At 41.3% G+C, this 15133-nt stretch overlaps 1 protein-coding gene across 2 annotated transcripts in view; it reads left to right on the forward strand.

Moving 5' to 3' along the window:
* The window catches only part of DCLRE1C (DNA cross-link repair 1C), a 48474-nt gene that overhangs the window by 640 nt on the left and 32701 nt on the right, over window positions 1–15133 (forward strand). Inside the window, exons 2-8 of one of the 2 annotated variants that reach the window (XM_005878880.2) lie at window positions 4283–4334; window positions 6816–6900; window positions 9713–9772; window positions 12015–12070; window positions 12611–12712; window positions 13086–13158; window positions 13781–13921. In XM_005878880.2, coding sequence (XP_005878942.1) covers window positions 4283–4334; window positions 6816–6900; window positions 9713–9772; window positions 12015–12070; window positions 12611–12712; window positions 13086–13158; window positions 13781–13921 — 569 coding nt within the window. The remainder of the gene's footprint in view (window positions 1–4282; window positions 4335–6815; window positions 6901–9712; window positions 9773–12014; window positions 12071–12610; window positions 12713–13085; window positions 13159–13780; window positions 13922–15133) is intronic. The other variant, XM_014549945.1, reaches the window with a different exon arrangement.

A 15133-nucleotide genomic window follows, 5' to 3' on the forward strand; every position in this document is an offset into this window, starting at 1 on the left:
AAAACACCACCCCCTCCCTTAGATGGTTTGTCCACATCCAATAGAAAAGGTTCATTTTCGTTTACCTTGTAGATGGCCAGGTCAGGCAACCAGGATGCTAAGATTTCACAGCTGGAGGCGGTTAGGGATGAAGCCTGAAGCTTCAACCCCTAATGATACGGCCTCCAGACTAGACGCTCCAGGCAGGGCAGAGGGTCTCTAAAACATGCTAGCCAATCTCCAGAGGTGGCATACCGCTCATTTCACAGCCGTTGTCCGTCTTTAATATCTATTATGCTGATTAATGAGTCACTAACTTCATCAAGGAAAACAGCTTTAACATTCATTATGCTAATTAGCACAGCCTTTGGCCTGGATGAGAGGTGAAGATGAGCTTGGGCACTCTGGTAGCTGCTGGTAGGAGTGTGGGCTTGCAGAGTAGCCTGAGAAGGATATCCCGCCCACTCCTGAAGATTGAATCAGAGCATAACAAACATATACACATGCATATCATACGGGGTAATTTTAAAGTAAATTACAGATACTGGGCATTGTCCTTCCTCACCGGTTGGTGTGAAGACCGACTGTTGTCTTGTGTGTGGAATCAATCACTTTAATCTGGTGTAAATTGTTGACGTTAACTGCTTTGGGGAAACACTTCTTTCTTGCGCAAAGCCACCAATTATCTATCTTTTAAAAATATATATTTTATTGATTTTTTTACAGAGAGGAAGAGAGAGGGATAGAGAGTTAGAAACATCGATCAGCTGCCTCCTGCACACCTCCTACTGGGGATGTGCCCGCAACCAAAGTACATGCCCTTGACCGGAATCGAACCTGGGACCCTTCAGTCCGCAGGCCAACGCTCTATCCACCAAGCCAAACCAGTTAGGGCCAATTATCTATCTTTAATGAGGAAAATCAGAAGCTCCTCTCCATTTGCTAAATAGCTCTGTGAGCCTCTTTAATAAGGGTCTTTTTGCTTATTCTTGAGAATAACTTTTTTGGGGTCTTTTTTTTTTTTTATTGAGAATCTGCTGCTGGATGCAGATGCCCCTGTTTTTACCTTTTGTGTTAAGTCTCACTGGAGTTTCTGAATGTGTTAGCTGTGATTAAATTATGGCAAAGGGGCTTGCCTTCGGGTTTAGGAGTAATGAGTTTGGAGAAAGAATTCATCTAAAAGAACTTGTGAAATCATCATTAGTTTGTATGTTGAAGCCAGAAATTGCTTTTGGAGAAATTTATAATGTTCCCTGTTCTCGAATTATGTGTGGGTCTGTTTACTCAACCGGGGGTGTAAACTCATCAAGGGCAAGCACTCAACTTCTGCTTTTGGTGTTTTCCTATGTTGCCTCCTGGTGGTTTTTAACCGTTTTGGGAAAGAGATGTTTTTAGATGTTCTGTGGATCCCCCTCCCCCAGTTCACATGTTGAAGCCTTTAACCCCAATATGATTGTATTTGGAGATAGGGCATTTAGGACGTAATAAGGTGAAATGGGGTCCTAAGGGTGGGGTCTTAATTTGAAGAGGAAGAAATCTCTCTCTCTCTCTCTCTCTCTCTCTCTCTCTCTCTCTCTACACACACACACACACACACACACACACGGAAGAATCATGTGAGCAGACAGCAAGAAGGTCTGCAAGCCAGGAAGAGAGGTCTTATTAGAATCCAGTCTTGGACTTCAGCCTCTAGAACTCTGACAAATAAATTTCTGCTGTTTAAACCCCCAGTTTATTGTATTCTGTTATGACAGCCAGGGCTAGTCACCCAGTGTTGGGGAGAACCCCTCTGGGGACAACTTATGATTTATTCTGGTCAAGGAAGGAAGAAAAGGCCCCAGAAAGGAGTCTCTGGGTGCACTTCTAACCGCACAAAGCAAATTCACTCAGGCTCTACTGGCCACTAGTCAGGAAGGGACCTGGAGAGTGGGTGGGGGTCTTGCTAAAACAGCTCGAGAGTGCTGCCTACTGACTTAGTTTCAGAGCAGGAGCAGAATTCTGAGTCTGCCTCCTTTTTGCCATGACATAAACTCTCTGGAGCTGCCTCCTGCACACCTCCTACTGGGGATGTGCCCGCAACCAAAGTACATGCCCTTGACCGGAATCGAACCTGGGACCCTTCAGTCCGCAGGCCAACGCTCTATCCACCAAGCCAAACCAGTTAGGGCCAATTATCTATCTTTAATGAGGAAAATCAGAAGCTCCTCTCCATTTGCTAAATAGCTCTGTGAGCCTCTTTAATAAGGGTCTTTTTGCTTATTCTTGAGAATAACTTTTTTGGGGTCTTTTTTTTTTTTTATTGAGAATCTGCTGCTGGATGCAGATGCCCCTGTTTTTACCTTTTGTGTTAAGTCTCACTGGAGTTTCTGAATGTGTTAGCTGTGATTAAATTATGGCAAAGGGGCTTGCCTTCGGGTTTAGGAGTAATGAGTTTGGAGAAAGAATTCATCTAAAAGAACTTGTGAAATCATCATTAGTTTGTATGTTGAAGCCAGAAATTGCTTTTGGAGAAATTTATAATGTTCCCTGTTCTCGAATTATGTGTGGGTCTGTTTACTCAACCGGGGGTGTAAACTCATCAAGGGCAAGCACTCAACTTCTGCTTTTGGTGTTTTCCTATGTTGCCTCCTGGTGGTTTTTAACCGTTTTGGGAAAGAGATGTTTTTAGATGTTCTGTGGATCCCCCTCCCCCAGTTCACATGTTGAAGCCTTTAACCCCAATATGATTGTATTTGGAGATAGGGCATTTAGGACGTAATAAGGTGAAATGGGGTCCTAAGGGTGGGGTCTTAATTTGAAGAGGAAGAAATCTCTCTCTCTCTCTCTCTCTCTCTCTCTCTCTCTCCACACACACACACACACACACACACACACACACACGGAAGAATCATGTGAGCAGACAGCAAGAAGGTCTGCAAGCCAGGAAGAGAGGTCTTATTAGAATCCAGTCTTGGACTTCAGCCTCTAGAACTCTGACAAATAAATTTCTGCTGTTTAAACCCCCAGTTTATTGTATTCTGTTATGACAGCCAGGGCTAGTCACCCAGTGTTGGGGAGAACCCCTCTGGGGACAACTTATGATTTATTCTGGTCAAGGAAGGAAGAAAAGGCCCCAGAAAGGAGTCTCTGGGTGCACTTCTAACCGCACAAAGCAAATTCACTCAGGCTCTACTGGCCACTAGTCAGGAAGGGACCTGGAGAGTGGGTGGGGGTCTTGCTAAAACAGCTCGAGAGTGCTGCCTACTGACTTAGTTTCAGAGCAGGAGCAGAATTCTGAGTCTGCCTCCTTTTTGCCATGACATAAACTCTCTGGAAACCCCAATTACTGAGATGCCTGCCCTCCGTGCACCCGTTGGTCCTAAACACCTGGGCCAGGAGTGATCTGAGAAGATTCACCCTCCAAGGGGGCAGGTGGGCTGTCCTTTGGAGGCACCTGTCCAGTGAAGGCCTGCCATGTGAGGTGTGGTGACTGCCTTGTGTTCACTGGAGTCAAGGATCACCACCTATGAACTGAGGCATGTGTGTAGGTGGTAATTAGGATAATTAGAATTTGTTTGATCTAACTAAACAATTTAGAAGTATTTGGTCATTGTTATCTAGACCTTTGCATGCTCAAGGTCAGAGTGTATTAGAATGCACTCTGTATTGAATGTGCTATTTGGTGTAAATGTTACCTGTGTTTAAATGTCATCTTTCTGTGCCCGTTAATTTGGGAGACTGTGGAACAAGCCTGTGTGGATAGAAATATCCCACTTTCAACCCAGCAGTCACAGTAGGCATGAAGATAACACAACTCTTCTTATTCTGGGCTAAGCCTGGAGGATTTCCTAGAGAATTTTGTGGAAGCAAGCTTGAATTTTAAGATGGACTAACTTAAGGGATAAATTGAATGTGTCACAGAGAGCAAGGACTGAGGGTGATTGGATTGAAATGAAAGAAGGGGGTAAAGGAAGTTGCTGGAAGCAGTTCTGAATGAGACCCTGGTCACTCTTTTTCTGTGGCTGTTCAGAGTGATTTAGACTCTGCCCTAAGATTTCAGGGAACCATTCTCCTTTTAAATGGCTTCTGATGGCTCAGAGGAAGAGATGGTCAACTTTTAGTGGTTCCTGTCCTATGTTCAGACCGATTCTTCACCTGCAGAAGAAAGAGTCAATAGCCTATATGATAAAAGTGAACCTGTCATGTATTTTTCTCTTAAAAGGAAGTAAAAAAGAGCAGACAACTGAATTTCCTTGGGCTAAGTAAGACTTTGAAAATATAATGTATTTATGTTTTTTGATTTTTTGTTTTGTTTTGTTTTTAGATCACATGAAAGGGTTAAGAGCCCCTGCCTTGAAAAGAAGGTTGGAGTGCAGGTAATTTTTTTGCTACTTATTTGTGTATGTGTCTGTCTTTAAGCATTTTAATTGAGCCATAAAACCTATACTGAAGAGTACATACATTATAAGGGTACAATCTGAAGAACTTTTACAAGTGAAGCTTCCATCCAAATCAAGAAATAGAGCAGAACCAGTATCCCCGTTCCTCCTCCCAGTCAGCCCCCTCTCCCTAAGGTCACCTCAGTTTTGACTTTTGTCATCGTGGGTTAGCTCTGACTTTTGAACTTTAAGTAAATAGAATCATACTGAACAGACTTTTCTCTTTCACTTAACATCTTTGTATGACTCACCCATGCTTTTGCGTGCAGCAGCAATCTGTTCGTTTTAATAAGAGAGTGTATGTGTAAGTGGTTGTCCCACTGTAAGGAATCATATAATATTGTTGGATTTTTTCTTAAAGCTGAACTATTGTATTCTTTCCATCAGCCATTCTCTAAATCTAAATTCCAGATTCCCAAGATACCTATTTGGGAAGGGCCCCATTGACTTTTTGACTTTTGAACCAACCAGTGGATGTCAGGCTAAGTGCTATCCGCTAAGGGATATCAATAGTCTATGTTCTTGATAATGACTGTTATATTTATTGAATATTTATATATATTCAAGGCACTGCATGTTTATCAGTTCGGCAATTTCTTTGAGTGCCTGTGACGAGTCGGGCACTGTGCTGGATGTTGAGGACACAATAGTGAGCAACCCAGATGCAAATCCCTGTCTTCTTGGGGCTGACATCCTCCTTAGAGCCTTTTGATAACCTTTTGAATAGATATTCCTACTATTTAGATATTTTTATCATTATTATTATTGTTATAGATATTATTTCTATTTTACAGATGAGGAAACTGAGGAGCCAGAGAGGTTAAATTAGTTGCCCAAGGTCACACAGCCAGTAGGTGGCAGGACCAGGATTTCAACCAGGTCTGTCTGATTTTAGAGCCTGTGTATTAGTTACCTGTTGCTGCGTAACAAATTACCCTAAAACATAGTGACTTAAACCAACTAATAATGCATTCTCTCAGTTTCTGTGGGTCAGGAATTCATGGGGCACAGTGAGGATGGCTGGTTTCTGCCTGACTGGGGCTGACCTGAAGGCTCATTCTTTCCATGTGTGACACCTGGGCTGAGAAGACTCAAATACCTGGGGCTTCTTGGGCATGCCTGTGTCCAAAAAAATCTCTTCAGCATGTTGTTTCAGGATAGCTGGACTTCTCCTCCTCCTCCCCCTCCCCCCTCTCCCTTCCCTTTCCCCCTCTCTTCCTCCTCCTCTTCCCCCTTCTCCTCCTCTTCCCCCTACCCCTCTTCTTCTTCCCCTTCCCTTCCACCTCCTCCTTCCCTTCCTCCTCCTTCCCTTCCCCCTCCTCCTTCAGCTCCTCCTCCTTCTCTTTCTCCTCCTTTCCTCTCCTCCTCCTTCTCCTCCTCCTTTTTTTTTTTAATGCTCATCCAAAGACATGTTTATTGATTTTCAGAGAGAGGGGTAGGAAGGGAAAGAGATAGAGAGAGAAAAACATTGATGTGAGAGAGAAACCTCCATTGGTTGCCTCTCCTATGCACCCTAACGGGGGATTGAACCTTCAGCCTATGTATGTGCCCTGACTGGGAATCGAACCTGCCACCTTTCAGTGCACAGGGTGACACTCCCACCAACTGAGCCATACTGGCCAGGGCAGGATAGCTGGATTTCTTAAATGAAAACTAAAAAAAAAAAAAAAAAAGAGTGTATGTCCCAGGAGAGAGTTAGCAGGCAGCCATATCGCCCAGAGATCTATCCTCAAAAGTCCTGCAATATTACTTCCATCATGTTCTGTTGCTTAAGACAGTTACAGAGTCCTACCCAGGTTCAGGGGGAGATTAATATAGAGACCTCCTGTCATTGGAGGAATTTCCATGTCCATTTTGTGAGAAGATTGTATGGATGGGGATATATATTAGTGTGGGCATCTTTGGAAAATACAGTCTGCCACAGATTATATTCCTAACCTTTAAGTTATACTGTTGAATTTTTTAAATTTATCATGAAATTGACCTCTGCTCACTTAAAAAACAAACAAAAAAACTCTCAAACAAAACAGAATAGACTTATATGAAGCAAAATACAGAAGTCTTCTGTTCCCCCCCCATACACCCTTTCCATTCCCCATTTGATGGTATCTTTCTAGACATACCTGATCATGTACAATAATGCATCTTTAACATAAAATTGGTGAGGGCCAACCTTTTGAGGAGATCAGAGGACACTGTTTTTTCTGTCTGCTTCTTCCCCATCCCTTTACACTCTCGATGGGACTGAGATAGTTACTGGGGTGCTGGCATGTTGGGAACTACACTTAACACTTCGTGTGCCAGTTCACATTTTGAATTATTCGAGATGAACTGATATATGATGAAATGTATTATCTAGTCACCAAAATGTCTCATTTTGGATCCTACTGAAGTAGCTTTTTTTCCTTTCTCTTTCAGCTTGAAGGTTTACTTATACTGTTCGCCTGTTACTAAAGAGTTGTTGTTAACTAGCCCGAAATACAGGTTTTGGGAGAAAAGAATTGTAAGTTTTATTTTTTGAATGATGCCAATTTTTTTTTTACCGGGAAATATTTTTTGAGGTAGATAGAACAAAACATTGGAATTATTCAAAGCCCAATTTCTCGCACACTACGTTCATTGTAATATTAATATTTAGCCTTTTGTAATTAAGAAGTTTAAAAGAGGTCAACATTTTATATTTCAGTTTGCTTTTCTTGTCCCTCAATAGTTTAATCTTGGTTCTTAGTTTTATCTCTTTGAATTTCTGGCTAAGTTGCATTTTAATACTCTAAAGTGTAAAATGGTCATTAACATAATTAATAAATCATTTATTTAGACCATGGGATAGTTTAGGAAAAATAAATAAAACTTGTGGGTTATAATAAAAAATGGTTAAGAAACAGAATAAAAATGGAATGAGTAATTTTGAATCTGGCAGAATAAAATGGATCTAATTAATGGAAGGGAGATACAGTAAAGGGGAGAAAAACAGAAGTATGCTACTTAGAAAATGTGAAGATGCCAGGAAAAGTTTTGTTATAACAATAGTTACTATAAATATCAATGGATTTAATTTAATTATTGATCGAAAGACAAATTCTCAGTTGAGGTTAAAAAATAAGAAAGATCCACTAGCCTTTGTCTACAAGAGATATAGTTGAAACAAAAAGGATAAATGCAGGTTAAAATGGGAATAAAAAGGGAAAACCTATACTAAACAGTTAGACTCTAAAAATGCCAGAATGGCAATTTTTATGTCATACAAAGTAGAATTGAAAGGAAAAAAAATTCCTAAGTTTCAAAGAAGATGTTATTTACTGTTAAAAGGAACAATGGGTCAAGATATGAAGATACATGCAATTGACAAGGTAACATCAAACCAGATAAAGTAATAATGATCACCCATATTGATTAGAGGAAAAGAACCACAGTAAGTGAATAGAACTAGGGCTCATTATGTGGGTTAAACCCTAAGTAATTGTGGGAACTGGCAGAGAAGTCTGAACAAGTGTCATAATCTGTTTGTTGTTGGACTGCTGACAGCTTTCAATTTCCCCCTCCACACTCTCTGAAAAGCAATGGGGCAAATAGCCTTGGGTGAGGATTCACAACAACAAAAAGATGCATATAAAAATACAGAATACTAAAAGGAAATTAATAACAGCAATGCATTTTTTGACAGTTGTTATAAGGTATTGTATTTGATAATTTAGACAAAGTGGATAGATATCTGGAAAAGTAGGAAAATACCAAATTGAGGCAAGAAAAGTGGAAAATTTGAATAAATCAGTAACCATCCAAGAAATTAAAACAATTTTTAAAGATCTTTTCTTAAATGAAGCCCCAGGCCCAGATAGTTTTATAGGTGCATTTGCCAAATATTAGAGAACAAATAATCTCTATACTAGATGAATTGTTATAGGAGTAATAAAAAGATAAGCCACTCAACCCTGCTGCCAAAATACTATATAATAAAAGCATAGTATGCAAATTGTCCCTTCTACTGGAGTTCTTCCAGGAGTTCAACCAGGGGGTGGGCCGGCCAGGGGAAGGAGGGAGGCCCCGGCAATGGCAGGCGGCCAGGGGAAGGGAGGGAAAACCTGGCAGGCAGACAGCAGCCACTAGCTACCCTACAAGTGCATGAATTTTGTGCACTGGGCCTCTAGTCTAATCTAATAAAAGAGAAACATGGTAATTAGCGTATGACTGCTACCCTTCCCATTGGCTAATTATCGAGATATGCAAATTAATCACCAGCCAAGATGGCGGTTAACCGCCCACAAAGATGGTGGTTAATTTGCATATGTAGGCACAATGCAGGGAGGCGAAAGGGAAAGCACGGAAGAAGCCCCCTGCCACTGACAGTGATCAGAAACCCAGGGGGGAGCTAAGAGCCAGGGGGCAGAGACGTTAGGCCTGGGCAGGGGCGGTGCCAGCGATCATGGGGAGCAGGGGCAGAGTCGCCGATGGTGGGAGGTTGGGGTCCCCTGCCCAGGCCTAATGCCTTGGCCACAGGCGTTAGGCCTGGGAAGGGGTGGAGCAGGAGATCCCTTGGAGAGCTGTGGGTCCCCTGCCTAGGCCTAATGCCTGGGTGAGAGGCATTAGGGCGGAGCCGGCAATCGCAGGGAGCAGGGGCCGAGTGTAGCAGCACTAAGCTGTCAGTCGGACATCCCCCGAGGGGTCCCAGACTGCGAGAGGTCATAGACCGGGCTGAGGGACTCCCCCCGAGTGCACGAATTTCGTGCATGGGCCTCTAGTAGATAATAATAGTACATTGGGGGGAAAAGGCCATTGCATATGTAAACATAAAAAGGTGAATAATTATGTTCATTCATTCATCATCTATTTATTGAATACCTTTCCGTGTCAGCTATTGTTCTAGTAAAATGTGCAAGTACACCTTGGAGCATTCTGTAGCAGCTCAGATATGTGAATTCGGCCAACATATCAGGGATGAATCCACAGTGTTCTGTAGCACAAAACCTAAACACATAGAACACATAACTGTGTTTTACAAAGACTCAGGTTCAAGGGATGAGGAGGTGCAGGGAAGAAGATTGAATTCGTGGAAATACAATTGCTGTCAAAGGAGATATGAGTTTATAAGGCACTTAATATATGTTACCACATTAACCTCAAGAAAGGTATTATTTTAGCTTTATCGTGTTTTCAAGACGTTTAAAACATTTATTTTAGTGAATGTTATAGAGAGCCTACAACTTCTTCTCTTAGTCCCCTTTCTATGTTTGAGATGGCAAAGGCCTATAAAGCAATGAAAAACTGTGGAAATATATAATATGATATATACATGACCTCTTATTTTATTTTAATAGATATCAATTGAAATTGAAACTCCTACCCAGATATCCTTAGTTGATGAAGCATCAGGCGAGGTAACTAAATTTTAAATGTCATGTTTTTGAAAATTAATACTTAGTGCTAAAATGATTATTTACCTTTAGCCTTGATTTTGAATGCTCATTTAACCATAAATAAAAATTATAGTAATTGAGTGAGTCTGTGGGAAAGTACACCATGTATAACATACTTATTCTTTACCTCCCAAGGACTGGATATGACTTCTGTCAGAACGGCTCCTTTCTAATATTACATGCTAATGATGGGAATGCCAGTTGTTGATATTACTATGGGATGTCATTGTCACATTTAATAAGCTTATTATAAATGTTCAGGATATAAAATGGTGCTTAATATTTTTGCAGCAAATTTATGTATATTGTGATTTTTTTCTGAATCATTGCATTTTCTTTTTCATCTTTATCTTTTTCTCTTTTCTTTCCCCTACCCCCCTGAATAATTTTCCTATTCAAGAAAAAAAATCTGGTCCAAGTTGATCTATTTATTTTTTGTCCTTAAATTTAGAAGCAGGTGCTTTTGTGTTTGAGTGTATTATTTTAATAATAAACAGGACTATGGACCTACCTTTTATTTGGTGTTTTTTAAAAAAATATATTTTTAATGACTTCAGAGAGGAAGGGAGAGGGAGAGAGAGATAGAAACATCCATGATGAGAGAGAATCATTGATTGGCTGCCTCCTGCACACCCCACACTGGGGATCGAGCCTGCAACCGGGGCATGTGCCCTGATCGGGAATCAAACCGTGACCTCCTGGTTCATAGGTTGACACTCAACCACTGAGCCACACTGGCTGGACTTATTTGCTGTTTTTACCTCAAATTATATCTAGAGCTAGGAGGTATTTTCCTAATATTTGGCAAATCTAGTGAATATTTGTTCCACAGTCCGATTATAACCTGCTTTGTTGACATGGTGAACTCTGAGAGGGGTCCTTTGTTGTGAGACTGTGATCAGACAGGCCCTGACTTTTCACATTTCCTCTTTGGAGAGGATCAGGCATTTGAAGTACTCCTCATCAAAGCATCGTCCTGAGGGAGGACTGCACAGCCAATTTAGGGTGGGTAAAAGGATGGCCTGAACCTTTCTCAGTGCCAACCTGAGATCAGTTAGCTGACATGTTTTGGAGACTTAATCTCATTGCCTTGCTGCCTTGTGACATATGTTGGTGAAAGGCTTTCTTAAAATTGGGCCCTAGGCAGCAGATAGCTCTCGTTGAGCAGAATCTTCTGTCCACTCAGGCAGTTTCTTTTCGTGCTCTGTGGCTTTTGTGTGTTGTGTTTCCAGCTCTAACCAGTAGGAGACCCTGTTTTAAAGGGGCCTTGGGAATGAATGAAGTTAGTCTTATGGGAGAAGCTGGTGTCTCCAGAGTTCTGCCCACCATTCCCCCTACTCCGCTCCCACTCTGCCCTGAGGACTGAGAGGCAGTATTGCGCATCAGGCTCAGCTCCAACAGGATGGTGTGCAGTATGGTGACTTGGGACCAGGCTACACCACGCTTGCTTGCTTCCTTCCTTCCTTCCTTCCTTCCTTCCTTCCCAAATAACAGCTTTATGAGATGTAATTCACATACCTTACAATTCACCCCACTTAAGGTATACATTTCAATGGTTTTAACTATATTTATAGACATATATCCATCACCATAATCAATTTAGAATATTTTCATCACTCAAAAAGAAACCCTGTACCCATTAGCAGTTACTCCCTAATTCTTCCTCCCTTCAGCCCCTGGCAACCACTATTTTACTTGAAGTCTCTATAGATTTGCTTATTCTGGAAATTTCATATAAATTGCATCAGACAAATGTGACTTCTTTCACTTTACCTAATGCTTTCAAGGTTTATCCATGTTGTAGTATATATGAGTATTTCATTTCTTTTTATGGCCAAATACTATCCCATTGTATGGATAGACCACATTTTGTTTATTCATTCATCATTTGCTAGACCTGTGGACTGTTTCTTCTCTTTGGCTAGTATGAATAATGCTGCTATGAACATTCATGTACAGGTTTCTGTGTGGACCTAAGTGTTCATTTCTTTTGTGTATGTACACAAGTGTTCATTTGCTGTATCATATTGTAACTCAACATTTAACTATTTTGTGGCAAGGATTTCACTTGTTTCCAGAGTTTGGAGAGAGAGAGGAAATGAGGAGAAAAGGCACATTCTTGAGAAGTACTTGAATATGTTCTATTAAGGAGAGATTTATTTAGCTGGGTCCTAATGATAACTTATTTTCTTTTTCTTTTTAGAAGGAAGAGATTGTTGTGACTCTCTTACCAGCTGGTCATTGCCCAGGATCAGTTATGTAAGGGAACTCATCTATTTTGCCATTTTATTATATGTAGAATTGTCTAATATTTATAGAAATACATTTTTAAGGTCTAGCAACTAATATGTATAGGGAGATTTGATTATTTTTATGGCACTTTCTTTAATCTTTGTTTCCAAATTGAACTTGGGGGGCTGAGGTGAATATCAAGTTTGAAATGTGGGTTTCTTTATCATGGAAGTCTTCAATAGCTATTTCTCCATTAGTTTTACATTTTCCTATCACATGGATTTTTCTCTCCATGAAAAGGAATGATCTCAATATATAGTTGAGAGTGCTGACATATTTCTGGGGACATCTATTGCAAACTCAATGGAATCTTCGTGTGCCATTTTTTTCTACCAGATGGAACAGGTGGCAGCTGAGTGCCTGGTGTGGTTTAGAGATGATTGAAATTCCATTAACACTAGGTCATAGTGGTGTGTTTGGCAGGAAACATTTGCTGTGGAATTAGTATTTGCTTTATTAGGGTTTTGTATGAGACTGAGAAATCACTAATATATATTTTCTTCACAGGTTTTTATTTCAGGGTGATAATGGAACTGTCTTGTACACAGGAGACTTCAGATTGGCCAAAGGAGAAGCTGCCAGAATGGAGCTTCTGCATTGCGGGGGCAGGTACTGGGCTTTGTGTAAGGCTGCACCACTGGAAAAGTTTTATTGCCCGTTTGCCCCAAATACAAGCCTTTGCTTTTCTTAGAAATCAAACTTGATTGTAATATTTGTAATAGTAAAGCTAATTTTTATTCTTGAAACATTTTTCTTCAACATTCTGTGTGTTGATTGGTGTAGTAGATAAGTGAATTTGTCAAAGTTCACTGAACCATGTGTGCAAAATCTGTATATTTTATTGTATGGAAATCACTTCTCAGCAAAGTTGTTTTAACAAAATACTCCAAATGGAATAGAACATCATGTAAAATAACTGAGGGTTTAAACTTTCTAGATGATTATTTCACATTAGCTTAACATCAGTTTTTTTTTTCCCCAGAGTGAAAGACATCCAAAGTGTGTACTTAGATACTACTTTCTGCGATCCCAAATTTTATCAAATTCCTAGTCGAGTAAGTCTCTCTGGAGAAATGGGGTGAGAACCTGGGCATGGCATATTTCTAGTAGAAAGTTTGTGGGATAACAAATCAGGTCATAATTGTTCCCATTGGCATTAATATTTGGGAATGTTGGGAATGGAAAGAAAAGATAAATGTGATATTCTTTTCTTTTTAATACTTTCATAATCTCAGGTTTATTTGTTGTTGAATTTATTGGGGTAACATTGGTTAATAAAATTGTACATGATTTGGGTATACAGTTCTACAATACATTATCTATATATTGTATTGTGTGTTTACCACCCTAAGCCAAGTCTCCTTCCATCATCATTTAATCCCCCCTTACCCTCTTCTACCTCCCCCCATTCAATAACCATACTGTTGTCTGTGTTCATGAGTCTTTTTTTTTCTTTTCTTAGTGTCTTCACTCTTCTCACGCAGCTCCCAACCCCTGCTCCTCTGACAGCTGTCTGTCTGTCATGAGTTTGTCTCCACTTTGTTAGTTTATTTTGTTCATTAGATTCCACATAGAAGTGAAATCATGTGGCACTTGTTTTTCTCTGAATGGCTTATTTCACTGGGTAAGTGATATTCTTAAAATTGTTAAATGCCTTTTAATAAAACATCCTGCCAGGGAGAGTGTCTGAGTGGAATTTTGGAGCTGGTTCGGAGCTGGATCACTCGGAGTCCATACCATGTCGTGTGGCTGAACTGCAAAGCAGCGTACGGGTATGAGTATCTGTTCACCAACCTTAGTGAAGAATTTGGACTCCAGGTACGGTGGAAGCTTTCTTTTCTGCTGGTCCTTTTCATTCTCCCCACTTCACCTTTCCTCCCCCTCCCAACCCCACCAAAACTGAAAACAAAGATGGAAACAGCCTGTCAATACATATGTGTGGCCCAGGTTGGCAGCCGCTCTGAAGTAACGTCATCTTTGTTTATTCATGTCCACATGCGAGGACTTGGCAGTGATCCAAATAGCTGAGAAGCGCCCTTTGGTGAAATGTCCCATAGAGAAAGTATTTTTTCAAAATCCATGGCCCATGAAATAAATTTAGTGATTATGACCAGCATTGTGAATAAACTTGAACTAGAGAATATTCGAGTATATTGCTTGCAGTCAGAGTAATTATTATTTTATGAACATTTACGGAGGGAATCAGACACAATACACATATATGTATGTGTATGTGTACTGGGTTACTGTGGAAAACATATTTCTTACTGTGGGTCATGGTAAAACATGTCTAAAACACCTGTCCCAGAACACTGAGTCTCTGTGGACCTGTATCTGATCAGGCTGGGGGGGAGTTTTCCTTCCCTTCCAGATGGTCCAATGCTGGGCTCTCGGGACTCTGGGCAGAGAACCCGGTGTGTGTGTGGTGAGTGCTGCTGGGCAGGGAGCCCCTTCCTGCTTGTGCCACATGGAGCCTGTGGCTTCTGCTCTTGTCCCCTAAGACAAGGTGGAGTTTTGGTAACGGTGCTGAATAAAGGAAGTGCTGGATTACTTGGGTATTTAAGTTCTACCTCGCTTTGTATCTGTTAATATAGATCCCCCAGCTAACTTGTGCAAAGAACTTAAGGATTATATATAATGTAATCTATACTAATATGCTAATTAGGGCGGACGTCTTTCGGACGACCATCTGGATGTCCTTCTGGACAAAGCCGCAGCAGCTGCCTGAGGCTCAGGCAAGCCGCGGATGGCAGCTGCAGCTGCGAGGGCCAGTCCACGGCTCAGGCAGCCTCATCCGGCTGCGAGACCCGAGGCTCAGGCAGCCATGGTAGCCACCAGTGGCAGCAGCAGCGGGGTGATGGCAGCGCCTTCCCCTGGTTGGCCTGGTCGCCTCCGACAGAGGGAGGCCAGACTGCGGCTTAGGCTGGGGGCCAAGGCAGAGGCGGTTAGAGGAGATCAGGCCGGCAGGGGGGCAGTTAGGTACAATCAGGCCGGCAGGCAGGCAGAGGCAGTTAGGGGCGATCAAGCAGG

Source organism: Myotis brandtii, unplaced genomic scaffold (assembly GCF_000412655.1).
Source record: "Myotis brandtii unplaced genomic scaffold, ASM41265v1 scaffold576, whole genome shotgun sequence".
In the NCBI taxonomy this organism is placed as follows: Eukaryota; Metazoa; Chordata; class Mammalia; order Chiroptera; family Vespertilionidae; genus Myotis; species Myotis brandtii.